Genomic DNA, 14,064 nt, shown 5'->3' with positions numbered 1-14,064 from the left:
GCGTGTGTAAGGATGTGTTGGTATGAATGTGCGTGTGTAAGGATGTGTTGGTATGAATGTGCGTGTGTAAGGATGTCTTGGTATGAATGTGCATGTGTAAGGATGTGTTGGTATGAATGTGCGTGTGTAAGGATGTGTTGGTATGAATGTGTGTGTGTAAAGATGTGTTGGTATGAATGCGCGTGTGTAAGGATGTGTTGGTATGAATGTGCGTGTGTAAAGATGTCTTGGTATGAATGTGCGTGTGTAAGGATGTGTTGGTATGAATGTGCGTGTGTAAGGATGTGTTGGTATGAATGAGCGTGTGTAAGGATGTGTTGGTATGACTGTGCGTGTAAGGATGTGTTGGTATGAATGTGTGTTTAAAGATGTGTTGGTATGAATGTGCGTGTGTAAGGATGTGTTGGTATGAATGTGCGTGTGTAAGGATGTGTTGGTATGAATGTGTGTGTGTAAGGATGTGTTGGTATGAATGTGCGTGTGTAAGGATGTGTTGGTATGAATGAGCGTGTGTAAGGATGTGTTGGTATGACTGTGTGTGTAAAGATGTGTTGGTATGAATGTGCGTGTGTAAGGATGTGTTGGTATGACTGTGTGTGTAAAGATGTGTTGGTATGAATGTGCGTGTGTAAGGATGTGTTGGTATGAATGTGCGTGTGTAAAGATGTCTTGGTATGAATATGCGTGTGTAAGGATGTGTTGGTATGAATGTGCGTGTTTAAGGATGTGTTGGTATGAATGTGCGTGTGTAAGGATGTGTTGGTATGAATGAGCGTGTGTAAGGATGTGTTGGTATGAATGTGCGTGTGTAAGGATGTGTTGGTATGACTGTGCGTGTAAGGATGTGTTGGTATGAATGTGCGTGTGTAAGGATGTGTTGGTATGAATGTGTGTGTGTAAAGATGTGTTGGTATGAATGTGCGTGTGTAAGGATGTGTTGGTATGAATGTGCGTGTGTAAGGATGTGTTGGTATGAATGAGCGTGTGTAAGGATGTGTTGGTATTACTGTGTGTGTAAAGATGTGTTGGTATGAATGTGCGTGTGTAAGGATGTGTTGGTATGAATGTGCGTGTGTAAGGATGTGTTGGTATGAATGTGCGTGTGTAAGGATGTGTTGGTATGACTGTGTGTGTAAAGATGTGTTGGTATGAATGTGCGTGTGTAAGGATGTGTTGGTATGAATGTGTGTGTGTGTAAAGATGTGTTGGTATGAATGTGCGTGTGTAAGGATGTGTTGGTATGAATGAGCGTGTGTAAGGATGTGTTGGTATGAATGTGTGTGTGTAAGGATGTGTTGGTATGAATGTGCGTGTAAGGATGTGTTGGTATGAATGAGCGTGTGTAAGGATGTGTTGGTATTACTGTGTGTGTAAAGATGTGTTGGTATGAATGTGCGTGTGTAAGGATGTGTTGGTATGAATGTGCGTGTGTAAGGATGTGTTGGTATGAATGTGTGTGTGTAAGGATGTGTTGGTATGAATGTGCGTGTGTAAGGATGTGTTGGTATGAATGTGCGTGTGTAAGGATGTGTTGGTATGAATGTGCGTGTGTAAGGATGTGTTGGTATGAATGTGTGTGTGTAAGGATGTGTTGGTATGAATGTGCGTGTGTAAGGATGTGTTGGTATGAATGAGCGTGTGTAAGGATGTGTTGGTATTACTGTGTGTGTAAAGATGTGTTGGTATGAATGTGCGTGTGTAAGGATGTGTTGGTATGAATGTGCGTGTGTAAGGATGTGTTGGTATGAATGTGCGTGTGTAAGGATGTGTTGGTATGACTGTGCGTGTGTAAGGATGTGTTGGTATGAATGTGTGTGTGTAAAGATGTGTTGGTATGAATGTGCGTGTGTAAGGATGTGTTGGTATGAATGAGCGTGTGTAAGGATGTGTTGGTATGAATGAGCGTGTGTAAGGATGTGTTGGTATGAATGAGCGTGTGTAAGGATGTGTTGGTATTACTGTGTGTGTAAAGATGTGTTGGTATGAATGTGCGTGTGTAAGGATGTGTTGGTATGAATGAGCGTGTGTAAGGATGTGTTGGTATGAATGTGCGTGTGTGGATGTGTGAGGGGGAGTGTGTGTTGACACATGGCTGTGAGAGTGTGTTATGGGGGGGGCATTCAAACATAATAACACCGCCTTTTGCAAGAACAAAATCTGAGCTGGATGTCTTCATCATCTTCTCTATGTAACAGGTGCCATTAAAGAAGCGTTAGTAACAGTTTAAAGTTTTTCCTTTACTGAGGGGGTGGTAGATAAGTGGAACAGCCTCCCAGCAGAAGTGGTAGCGGGTAATACAGTGAGGGTATTAAACATGCGTGGGATAGACATACGGCTCCTGAATCTAAGACGAGACCAACGACTGATTAAGGTTTGAGTCTTTACAGCAGCAGAAACGGGCGACTAGACGGGGGCCGAATGGGGGCCGATCTGCCGGCGGGTTCTGGGTTTGTGTTTATATAACCTGCCCCGTGCTGTGGATTTACTATTCGTCTCTAATCTGAATTTCTTTGGTCTCAGAATCCTGACGAGCAGCCTGGAGACGTTGCGGGGGGCACCACGAGCGGCTGGGGCTCCAGCGAGGAGACGGGAAGCGGGAGCTCAGAGAAGGAGCCGTGGGAGAATCGAGCAGTTCTCTCCCGCTGCCTGGGATGTATATTTAACATGATTAATAAATAACGAGCGCCGGGCTTATCCCGACCCGATGCGAGCATTACCCGCGTGCGCCTGTTTATCCCGCCGCGTCACATGACCACAATCCCCAGAATGCCACAGAGCGCTGTCAGGGTCTGGGCTGCGAAGCTGACACTCGCAGGGTCCCACCACCTACACAGAAGCCATAACACGGCTAACATAGCGACCAAGAGCCAATAGATCCTCATCAGTTATATTATACGGCTGACGTTTAACCATTTAACATCCGTAGTGTGACATCATTTGCATTAATAGCCACAATATGGCATCCGGACCGTGACATATAGAATAAGCCAAAGCCAGCTGCTGATGAGGGCAATAAGCAGATGAGCGGGGGGGCATGGGGCAGAAACCAACCCCTGTATAATCTGTAGGACCCCGGCTTGGCTTTATATATAGATAGAGATACAGCTCCTGGTATACGTCATGCTGCGGCCAGTAAAACACGGAGCGCTGGCTCCCTCTAGTGGAGAACATGCGGAATCACACCATTAGGGAATAAAGCAGCGGGTATTACAGCCGTTACATCTATAATATAAAAGAAAATCGGGTTTATTTGGTTTTTAGGAGTTACAAACAACAAATTAGAGTTAAATGACACCAAAAAAAGTGACTTCCCCATCCCCGTCGGTAAAAGGATTTCCGTCTGCAGCTTTGATTATTCAGATACTGGAAGTAGAGGGGAAAGCAGCGAGTAAGCAGGGTCTCCGATACATACCGGTATATATTGATTATTTTAATCAGCGACGCGGGAATCGCAGCCAATGAAGCGACAGCCGGAATATAACCATCACTTTAATTAATTAAACATAAAAAAGTCATCACAATAAAATAATCCACCCGACATTCATCCGTTACAGAAAAAGATAAAAAGCGACTGTAAATCACCCGCACGGTACAGACAAACGCACAAAATTCACATCTACGCCATAATATCCTCAGCCGACAATAAAGCAGGAGAGCCGGCCGCTTTAACCTTTTCACAGCCGGAACACAATAAAAGCAGCATCCACTGTTGGACACCATTTAGTTACGGGGAGCAGGGCCACGTTATTTAACCTTCTGAGATCAGTCATGTGATATTTTGGGTGACTTTCCCGGCTCAAACACCACACTGAGCTGATGCTTTATGGCAATGCTAATGAAGTCCGTTCCTCCACAGACTTTCATTAGTCAGAGAGTCCGGCTGGGGGATTAAGACTGAGTAATTCTATTGTTCCCCACAGGCAGTATGATAAGGAGCCGGGGTGTTTAGTAGATCGGGGGTCAGATAGAGCGAGAATCATACAAACGGCTGATATGCAGCTGCCTGAAAACATTATATTATGGGGGGGAAACTAGAACTGGGGAGGGAAAAAAAAATGTTGAAAAACATTTACCTGGGATATTTTTGTTGGTGGGAATTCTCCTTTAATCAGTAGAAAGACAGAGATTATTTCGAATTGAGTTCATGTAATTTTCCATACAGTGCCCTTTAAGTAGGATAATATAGATGAAAGGTATACTGACAGCAGTTTGATTGGCATCGTATCCATGGTTACAGTAAAATACACTTCTATACAGATGCAGCTAGAACATTACACCAAGTAGAACATTCTAGATCCTGCGTATGGCGGATTTAAAGGGCTCCCTTTGGTCCAGAGATATTTTGATCCATACGGACAGCAAACGACGGACATTTTTGCTCTTGGCAAAGGAAGACACCTGATTGGTCTATTTAAAATACAGCCCCCTCTGTTGCTACAATACTATTGGTCGATAACACTCCATCGGAATGGCAGACGAGAGACAATTACATTTTATACCCCGGTGTAGGGCATTAACAAGGAGACATAACGCAGATACAAGGATGGTCAGAAATTCCACCCAAAGCCCGATGGAGAGTAATAAAGTAACTGCCCCGGGGCAAACACCGCCCAATCACATCGCGCCGGTTCATTATGACGGCTCATGCATGCGTCCTGCACCATAACACGCATGGACTCGGGGAAGCAAATCAGCCCCTTGGACCCCAGCGCTTGCGCTGCCTACTTTACTGGGCAACTAACCTCCTAATAGCCCCAGTCATTAGCCCCCGTCCTAACGAGCTTTCCTGCGGCTTTGGGTTTCTCAATAGAAACCAGGACTGTCGCTTCGCTTACTGGAACAGAAGCCGCGGCCCTCGCGCGTCGGATAGTTGGCGATCACGGAGGCCGCGGCCAAGCTGACTGCACGCGGTGCCTGTCCGACCAAGGGCCAGCACCTGCCAGCAGCCACCTGGATCCTTTCCCAGTCCTGGCGTCACCGGAACCAGTCTGTGCGGAGAGCCCGGGGGGGTTCAATTGGTTTTTGCTTCTTCCTGAGACCCGGCTCTCCGGCGTCCCTGATAGCGGCACGCACTTTCTATGTGACGGAGACATGCGCCAAACAGTCAAAAATCACAAAAGCCTTTAAATAAGACGAGGCCGCCCGACACCGCGTGACATCACACCATTATACACCCGTCTTCCTTTACGCAGAAGACGCTGTCACCGAGCTGCTTTACCAACCAGGATAGGCATCCTATGATTAACCCTTTCAAGAACACACACCATCTACATAAACCGCTGATATGGAAGCATACACATCACACGCGTGAGGCAGACGCAACGTTCCCACGAGTCGCCATCAGCACCCGGAAAACACAGAAATTACCAAAAAAAATACATAGAAATAAAACGTGGCGTTTGCCCTCACATCTCCCCCTCGCGCTGCCGGTGTACTCGTCTCAGCACCCAGTCTTACGGATCAGAACCGGACCAGCGCGCTAAGTCTAGGTCAGAGAAAGAGCAGTAAAGGCGCGCAGGCGCAAACATTTGTTACAAAAAGCACTTTTTTTTTTATAAGGGTGAGAGCTTTTAGGGCCGTTTGGACGAAGCAGTCGCTCAGAGCTCCGGATCGCGGGACTGGAAGCGATGAACATCCTTGTATCTGCATGAACGGCTCTCCATCAGACGGGGCGAAATAACCCGCAAACGCCTGACCGTTCACTTCGCTCCCACAGAGTCCGCGTGATAAACCACCTGAGGACGCAGAACGCCTTACATTCCAGACACGGAGCAGACGGCGGAGTAACGGCCGTATAGCATACACATAATAACACACAGGGGACCGGGGGGTTCCTATTTGCCCCGGCTTTACAATCACAGAGGCGACAAATACCCCCTCTGTATAAACGCAGCCAGTCTCTGGGGCTGATCCAATGATATCCAACGCTTTGGAAAGGATCCCATCTCCGCGGCGGGCGGTTAGGAGGACAGGGAACGACGTCTCGGCCAGATCTCCGCATCGAGGACGGATAATCGTCCAGCCGGTCCCTCGCGGATCAGCAAACGCGCGGCGCTCCCATGGCTTTGGTGCAGCAGCTACTCTATGGTACCGGAAGCAGCTTTGGAATCACGGTGGGTTCTCGAGACCTCCACGCGGCTTTGAGACCGACGCCGGGATCCAGACCTCGAAACCCCCCAATAAATACATTCTTCAGAGGGTTAGCGGCTCCGGCGGACGGCCTGAAAACGATTGGGATAATATTTTTTTTTAAAAACACCACGGCCGGTACATCGCAGGGGAAGAAGCCGTGAGCACCTGGAGACGTACCGAAAGGTCTGGATTTTCACATTAATATAAAGTAAAAGGAGACTGAACACCATCCTGGTTAATGGAGGATAGGGAGCGGGGGGCTCCGGGGGGCTGTTATATGGTGAGGAGAGGTATGCAGCCCACCCCCACGCCTCCCTCGTGACAGACCATCGGCGCCATGAACGTCCACCGGTTGGTTTCCGGATCGTACATCTCCACGGAGTTCAAGTTGGACTGGCCGTCGTAGCCCCCCACGGCATAGAGCCGGCCGCAGTTGGCTACTAGAGACACGCGGCTCCTTCGGGTGTTCATGGAGGTTATGAGGTACCACTGGTCCGCCATGGAGTTGTAGACTTCCGCCACGCTGAGGAAGGCCGAGCCGTCGTAGCCGCCGCAGATGAACATTTTGCTGCCCAGGGAGGCCGCGCCGTGGCGGCAGCGTTTGTTCAGCATGCTGGCCACCGGGTGCCACGAGGCGGTGTGATGGTTGTAATATTCCATCTGCAGAAAGAGATATATTGAGTCCCGCCAGACGTGGAGACAGCTGAAGACCCCAGAACGTTCCAGTGAGGGTCTCGCCTCCTCGTCGACATTCTGTTAATAATCACATGAAGGCACACTTGTGCTTTATTCTACGCGCATGCACGTCTAGTTATTGGAGCCCGGTAACGCACTTTGGCTAAAAAAGTTTATAGTGATGGGAAAAAAAAGCCTCAGACCCCCAAACTGAAACAGAACAGACTTCTGAACGGTAACATGCGGGACCCCGGACACTCCACAGAGGAGTCACATGATCAGTAATACCCAGATCCCTCCCAATATTTCCGATACCGGCAGAGTAACGGCAGAGTAACGGCAGGGGCGGCAGAGTAACGGCAGGGGCGGCAGAGTAACGGCAGGGGCGGCACATACCGTGTTAAAGATCTGCAGCCCGTCGTGTCCTCCGGATACGTAGATCCTGCCTTCAAACACGGTCACCCCGGCTGCACTGCGGTTGGAGCTCATCGGCGTCACCACCGTCCACCTAGATCAACAAAGATTACATATAAAAGTATCCCACTTACTGAACAAAAACCTTAGATCAACAGAGAAAAATTTTCTTTGCTGGTAGGTCGGCCCCATCCGGCCCCCGTCTAGTCGCCCGTTTCTCCTGCTGTAACGACTCAAACCTTAATCAGTCGTTGGTCTCGTCTTAGATTTAGGAGCCGTATGTCTATCCCATGCATGTTTAATACCCTCGCTGTATTACCCTCTACCACCTCTGCTGGGAGGCTGTTCCACTTATCTACCGCCCTCTCAGTAAAGTAAAACTCCCTTCCGTTCCATCTCAGTCTCTGACTCTCTAGTGTTAGATTCCGCTCTCTTGTTGTAATTTTTCTCCTCCTTTGAAATAAATTCCCTCCCGTCCTTTATCTCTTTATGGATTTAAACGTCTCTCGCGCCCCCCATGAAGCCGGATATAGTAAAATTCGTTAATCCTGATAAGAAGACTCACAAAAAAAACCTCTAAAAATAAAACATAACTATTTCTACCGGAGACACTAAAACCAACACCCCCCCACTCCCACTTTATAAGATTTTAATTAATTTTCTACACGGATTTATCCCGCGGAGGTCGGCCGGCGGCCTCTTACTTGTCGGTTTCCGGTGAATACGACTCCACGGAGTTCAGGGAGCAGTTGCCGTCGTATCCCCCGCAGACATAAATTTGCCCGTCCAGCACCACCGTCCCCATCGCGCTGAAACACAGAGAGTGGCAGGTGAGTGTCCGCGAGGGCCGAACGCGTGAGTTACCCAAATACCGAGGGGACATCTCTGGGATTTAAAAAGGGGCAGCAACGGCAGCTGAAGACCAGGACTACATGCGCATGGACTACCCACCCATGTGGCTTTACTTCAGGTCCGAGTGTCCACTCAGACTTAAATATTTGAAAGTAGATTTATGAGGCAGAAATGGGATTGAAATTCAGTAAAATAAATAAACCGAACACTTTTCACGCTGCGCAGGAACAGTAAAGCGCTCAGAGTTTGAATCGATCGCGCGGCCGCTACCTCCTCTTGCTGTTCATGCTGCCGACTTTGGTCCAGGAGTCCGTCTCCGGGTTGTAAACCTCCACGGTGCTCAACCGGGATTGGCCGTCGTAGCCTCCGATGGCGTAGAGGAGTCCGTTGACCACGGCCACGCCCACGCGGCTGCGGGCGGTCGTCATTGGCTGACACTTTTCCCAGCGATTGGCGATCGGGTCGAAGACCTCCACCACGTTCAGCGAGTCGCCTGCGTAAAAATTTGCTACTCGTCTTAAAACATTTAACGGCGAACGGCCGCGAAGCGCAATCAGAACCGGATTATTTCAAACAGAAGTAATAAAAAAATTCATTTCGGTTAAAAATATACAGCGTCCGAGCGCGAGGCCGAGTACTGCCGAGAATGATATATATTAATAACGAAGCCGACCCAATCCGTGGATTATCGGAACGCAACGCAGGAAGTGGATTCATTCCCGCCAGATCCAGCAAAATAATATTTCTTTTCATTTTTGATGAAGAAAATCAAGAGTTTATTTCTTTTTTTATTAAAAAACAAGAAGAAGGAGGATGGGAGCTAGGAGAGACTTTTTTTTAAATAAAAATTTTTAATAATATATTATTTTTTTATTTTATTTCACACACACATAATATAAAATAAATAAGTATATATATATATATATATATATTATATAAGTCTCTACTAGTTGCCATCAAAAAATATATATTTTTAAACACATGTATAATCCTTCTCTATGCACGCTCTTTACGGTCAGAGAGTTGGGAATCGAACGCCGCTAGAAAACGGGATTTTTTTTTACGCTTTTTACATTAATAAAGAAAAACACAAATTACCTAAATTTAAAACGTCACAAATTTCCGGGAGTCCCATTGCATTCATGTTTGTGATTGGTGGACATGCACGCCCCTAATAGGATTACATAAAAATATAGAACCCGCCGGGACATCGGCCCCATCCGGCCCCAGTTTCTCCTGCTGTAACGACTCAAATCTTAATCAGTCGTTGGTCTCGTCTTATTAATTAACGAGTAACATTTTACTTGCAGGCAATGAAGAGAAGAAAAGCGCAGCCGGGGTATTAAGACGCAGGAATACAAAATACCTGCCGAGTTCAGCCCCCCTACTGCATAGATGAGGCCGGCGATGGACGTGCAGCATCGTGGGCGTGTCTTAAACGCGGGAAGGTGTGGCCTGCGCTCCGGCATCAGGTGGTAATCTTTCGCCTCGTCCACCAGATCCCTGCGAGGCACAAATCAGATGATTAGAACTGGATCGAGTTATCAGGCATCTATTACTAAGGGCTGAGTTTGTTAACCATTCCTACTTATCCCTCGGAAGGGTTAATCAAACATTGATTGGTTTAAAAATTGGGGGAGGGGAGGATGGGAAAGGGTCAGCTGATAGAGTTGGCAATGGTCCGTCCTGAGAACAGGAAGTTAGGACGGCCGCTCCCATGTGACACACCTCAGGGGGGTCTCTGATACATATATGCGGGTTTGCATTGTGAATATACCGGCATTTATGGCAGCAGCGGACCAGATCATCCTGCTGGACGCGGTCGGTGAGGAAGTGCGGCCGGCACAACGGCAGGCGGATCTTGCCGAGGATCTCCGGTAATAAGACCTCCCTCTGCTCCCGGTCGTAGCGCACCCAGGCCAGGGCTGCCTCGAACACCTGCCACAGAGAGGGCAGCCGGATGGTGACCGCGACCGGTTACAAGAGAAATGCCCCAAAACGACTAAACCCGTCAGCGTGAGATTTATAGAGCCATAGAAATCAAGATCCCACCGGCAGATCGGCCCCATCCGGCCCCCGTCTAGTCGCCCGTTTCTCCTGCTGTAAAGACTCAAACCTTAATCAGTCGTTGGTCTCGTCTTAGATTCAGGAGCCGTATGTCTATCCCATGCATGTTTAATACCCTCACTGTATTACCCTCTACCACTTCTGCTGGGAGGCTGCTCCACTTGTCTACCACCCTCATACAGAAACCAAGACTTTCCCTGAGCCCCGGGCCCCAGGTGAGTGCACAATGGAATGAAAGCAGCGGGGAACGGAGTGTATTTTGGGGTTTAACCTGCTCCTCCGCCTTGACATTCAGCTCATCCCTGGAGACCAGCTCCAGAACCTCATCGAAGGCCAGGGCCAAGAACTCCTCCGACATGGAGACCTCCACAAAGTGCTCGTGGATGAAGCGGTTGGCGGCGTCGTACAGCACCGCGCACATCATGGTCTCTGCGAACTGGCGAACGCCCAGGCAGTTCTTTGGGTGCAGCCTGAGGGGGGGCAGGAAGAAGAGAATTACCCCAGGGAATGGGTTTATTGCCCAGGCTGCTGCCCGGTTACCCTCCTCCTACCTCTCCTTGAGAAACGAGCAGCACTCGTCCTTAATATTCTGCAGCTGCAGGAAGCTGGCGCCGATCAGCAGGGACTGCACGTTCTGCTGATCGATGGCGAGGTGCCCGTTATACGCGAAGTTAATGAGAGCTTCCAGGGCACTGGGGAGGAAAAATAAATACAACAGCTGTTATAACACGTGATACAGAGGGGGGCCGGGCACGCCAAGGGGTGGGTAACCGCGTGAGTTACCTGGGGTCCATTCCCTGCATGACGATCTCGTCCTGCTTGCACTCCATCATGTCGTTGGTGAACATGGCGTGGAAGTACGGGATGGAAGCCGCCAGCACGATCCGGTGGGCGCTGAACTTGTGTTCTCCAACCTGGAATTTAAGAAAGGGGTACAGTCAGGCGCACACCGCCGGTACATGACTGGGGCGGACTAAACATACTGCAGGCGCTAGACAAAAACATGCTGGGGGTTGGGGAAGATATCAGCTCTGGTGCAATCACCATGGATACCGGCAGATTGCTCCTGCTGATCTGCACCAGAAGGGTTTGTGAGGAACTCCTTCCGCCCCCTCTAGTATCTCGATAAACATGAGAATGCCGTTTTAAGTGACGGGAGGGGGGGTATAGGGGGGGGGATAAAATAACGTAAAATAAGAATTCCGTTTCTTGCCCCGCTGCCGGGGATATTTTATCAGGCGCCCCCCGGGGGAACGGCCCAAGAGCTTCCGGATATTTTACTAAACGTCCGGAGATTGTATCTAAAGGGTTAACGGCTCGTGTTTGTGGGGCGATCGTCATTTTAATTCCATGATATGGCGCGGAGTCAAAACACACAGAATGTGCCAATTAATCTGCGTTATCCGGTAATCCGCTTAATGCCCCGAGCCGGACGCCGCGCTCTCTCCCGACACCGGCAGATCCAGAGCCCGGTGCTTCTCTGCGCAGCCGCTTTCTGGTTCCACGCCCCCCGGGAACGATCTGGCGGACCCCCGACGTACAGAATACATACCTGCATTAATCTAGAATAGTCAGCATCTGTCCGGTGACGGGCAGGGCTGGGGAGGGCAGCGGGAAATGTCTGGGGGGCAGTTTTAGGTCCCGTAGCGCACCACCAATGAAGAACATACATGAAGTCACTTTGCTGGCAGGAAAACGTTCCCACCGAGGTTAATGGGAGTCAAGAACCTGCGGGGGGGGCACGGTTATCGTATGGATTATGACAGCTGGCGGCGGGCGCAGCGTCCGATTATGAAGGATTGCAGATCTCGTTAAACTTCTCTGCCTGATCTCCCCGCCTGGTGCCGTCCACGAGAGCCGTGACAGCTTTACACGTTACACGTTACCTCCCCATGGAAACAAAATATCGAGCGGCCGTAACACGTGCCTGCAGCTCCTATACACACACACTATATATATATATACACACACACACTATATATATATATATCCACACACACACACACACACACACACACATTATATATATACACACACATTATACACACACATACACACATTATATATATATACACACATCCACGCACACACACATTATATACACACACATTATATATATATATACACACACGCACACACACATTATATACACATCCACGCACACACACACATACATTTCCGGGTCATGGCCGGACAGCCACCCAACGCTCCAACAATGTCACAACGGCCTGCACCCATCCGGCAGACCGAGTCATGAAGTTACACGGAGCGGCCCCGGGGCCAGCCATGATCAGGGTAAAGCAGAATGAAACATCCCAAACCAGTTTAACCACCACCGCCCCGTAACCTGCAATATATATATAAAGCACGGACCAGGGCCTGGCACGCCAGCGCTGGGCACATAATACATTAACCCGTTGGATGCCAGAGAGGGGAACAACCTATCCTTCTGCACAGCAACAGCTAAGGGCCAATGCAGCTTTAACTCTGCGAGGGCCGCAGCGGCGTGAAGCGTCAGGAGAGCAAAGGGCCGATTACCACAGAGCAGAGGAGGCGACCAAAACGGGGAATAAAATGATCCGGAAATACCGAGGGATCTCAACGCGTCCGACTCGGGGGCAAGAAGAGAGGGGGGGGGGATATTTAAATATATAAAGGGATAAAGGACGGGAGGGAATTTATTTCAAAGGAGGAGAAACAAGAGAGCGGAATCTAACACTAGAGAGTCAGAGAGTGAGATGGAACGGAAGGGATTTTTACTTTACTGAGAGGGTGGTAGATGAGTGGAACAGCCTCCCAGCAGAAGTGGTAGAGGGTAATACAGTGAGGGGATTTAAACATGCATGGGATAGACATACGGCTCCTGAATCTAAGACGAGACCAACGACCGATTAAGGTTTGAGTCTTTACAGCAGGAGAAACGGGCGACTAGACGGGGGCCGGATGGGGCCGATCTGCCGGCGGGTTCTATGCCATCCTGTAAAAGCAGCGTTTCCAGCTGAAGTTATTTTTCGAGGAGCTCCCGGATCCCTCGCGTTTCTCGTGTTATTAATCAGCTGGGGCGGCCGGCGCCGAATATCGAGACAAAACACAAGACTCATTTTTAAAAAGAGTTTTGCCCCGGAGGGAATCGCTCGGCGCGAAGCCATCCGACGGCACAGAATCTCCAGACAGGCGAGACGCGCGGCGTCCGAGACAGACACACACAGCCCTCGTTGTGTGCTTCCCGGTACAGCAATGAAAGGGTTAAAGGTTGAATAAGGACATTAAACTGTCTGATCAGTTCGGGGAAAAAATCGTCTTTTAGTCAATTTGGTTTCTCACAAAACGTGAAAATCTGAAATCAGTGCGGGGAGGAAAAACACGCTAGCTTAGTAAATAAACTCTGCATATAAAGCAAATACGTAGGACCAGGGGGCTGGGTATTATGGGGGCCGCCGGGCTTGGCGGGTCACGGGGGGGGGGCCGGGGGCATACCGGGGATATTGTTACAGTGAGGAAAGGGTTATTGCTGGTAAAGTAACCCGCGGTGAACACTTACAGGCACATCGGGGTATTAATACTCATGCAGTCGGGTATGTTAATGGAGTACCGGTCCCCCGGTGACTGGGGCATACTGGGATACAATGGGAACACTACTAAACCATTGGGGATATTAATGGTGCTGCTTGTTTGGAGGCTCCTGGGCTGACGTCATACCTTGAGCGTAACGTCACACAATTTGCCCTGCCGCCGGATCTCCTCCATGACACCATAGCCCCGGCTGGGCAGGTCTCCCACCGTCACATGCACCAAGTCCTCCAACTCATCCAGTTCGTCCACCATGGCGACCCCGGGCTCTCAGTGCCTGACACCGGCCGCACCCGCTCAGCTCCGTAGCCCCGCCCCTGTGACGCACTTCCGTCAACTGACTAACAGTCGTAA

The 14,064-nt window shown here is 49.4% G+C and overlaps 2 protein-coding genes across 3 annotated transcripts in view; one reads left to right on the top strand and one right to left on the bottom strand.

The window, feature by feature from the left end:
• MYL3 (myosin light chain 3) overlaps positions 1-14,064 on the top strand; it is a 262,285-nt gene that overhangs the window by 237,442 nt on the left and 10,779 nt on the right. The gene's annotated exons all lie outside the window — the stretch shown is intronic.
• Positions 6,289-13,988, bottom strand: KLHL18 (kelch like family member 18). Of its 2 annotated transcripts, none has more exons than XM_053468343.1 (10): positions 13,840-13,988; positions 10,924-11,054; positions 10,692-10,832; positions 10,412-10,610; positions 9,851-10,011; positions 9,440-9,576; positions 8,344-8,581; positions 7,926-8,030; positions 7,204-7,315; positions 6,289-6,792 (listed from the first exon to the last, which is right to left on the bottom strand). In XM_053468343.1, the coding sequence occupies exons 1-10, from the start codon at positions 13,963-13,965 to the stop codon at positions 6,406-6,408; spliced, it is 1,737 nt and encodes a 578-aa protein (XP_053324318.1). In that variant the 5' UTR covers positions 13,966-13,988; the 3' UTR covers positions 6,289-6,405. The 2 variants fall into 2 exon arrangements, with proteins under 2 accessions (XP_053324318.1, XP_053324319.1); XM_053468344.1 differs by having other exon boundaries at positions 8,344-8,566.

Source organism: Spea bombifrons, chromosome 5 (genome assembly GCF_027358695.1).
Source record: "Spea bombifrons isolate aSpeBom1 chromosome 5, aSpeBom1.2.pri, whole genome shotgun sequence".
In the NCBI taxonomy this organism is placed as follows: domain Eukaryota; kingdom Metazoa; phylum Chordata; class Amphibia; order Anura; family Pelobatidae; genus Spea; species Spea bombifrons.
This window is presented reverse-complemented; position numbering and strand designations above follow the sequence as displayed.

Bases quoted from the DNA above. Each gene is read 5' to 3' on its own strand.
- KLHL18 (XM_053468343.1), bottom strand. From the start codon at position 13,965: ATGGTGGACGAACTGGATGAGTTGGAGGACTTGGTGCATGTGACGGTG. The intron at 11,055-13,839 runs GTATGACGTCAG...CTTAAATTCCAG, and splicing joins TGTGTGACGTTACGCTCAAG to GTTGGAGAACACAAGTTCAG. The intron at 6,793-7,203 runs GTATGTGCCGCC...CTCTTTCTGCAG, and splicing joins GGCTGCAGATCTTTAACACG to ATGGAATATTACAACCATCA.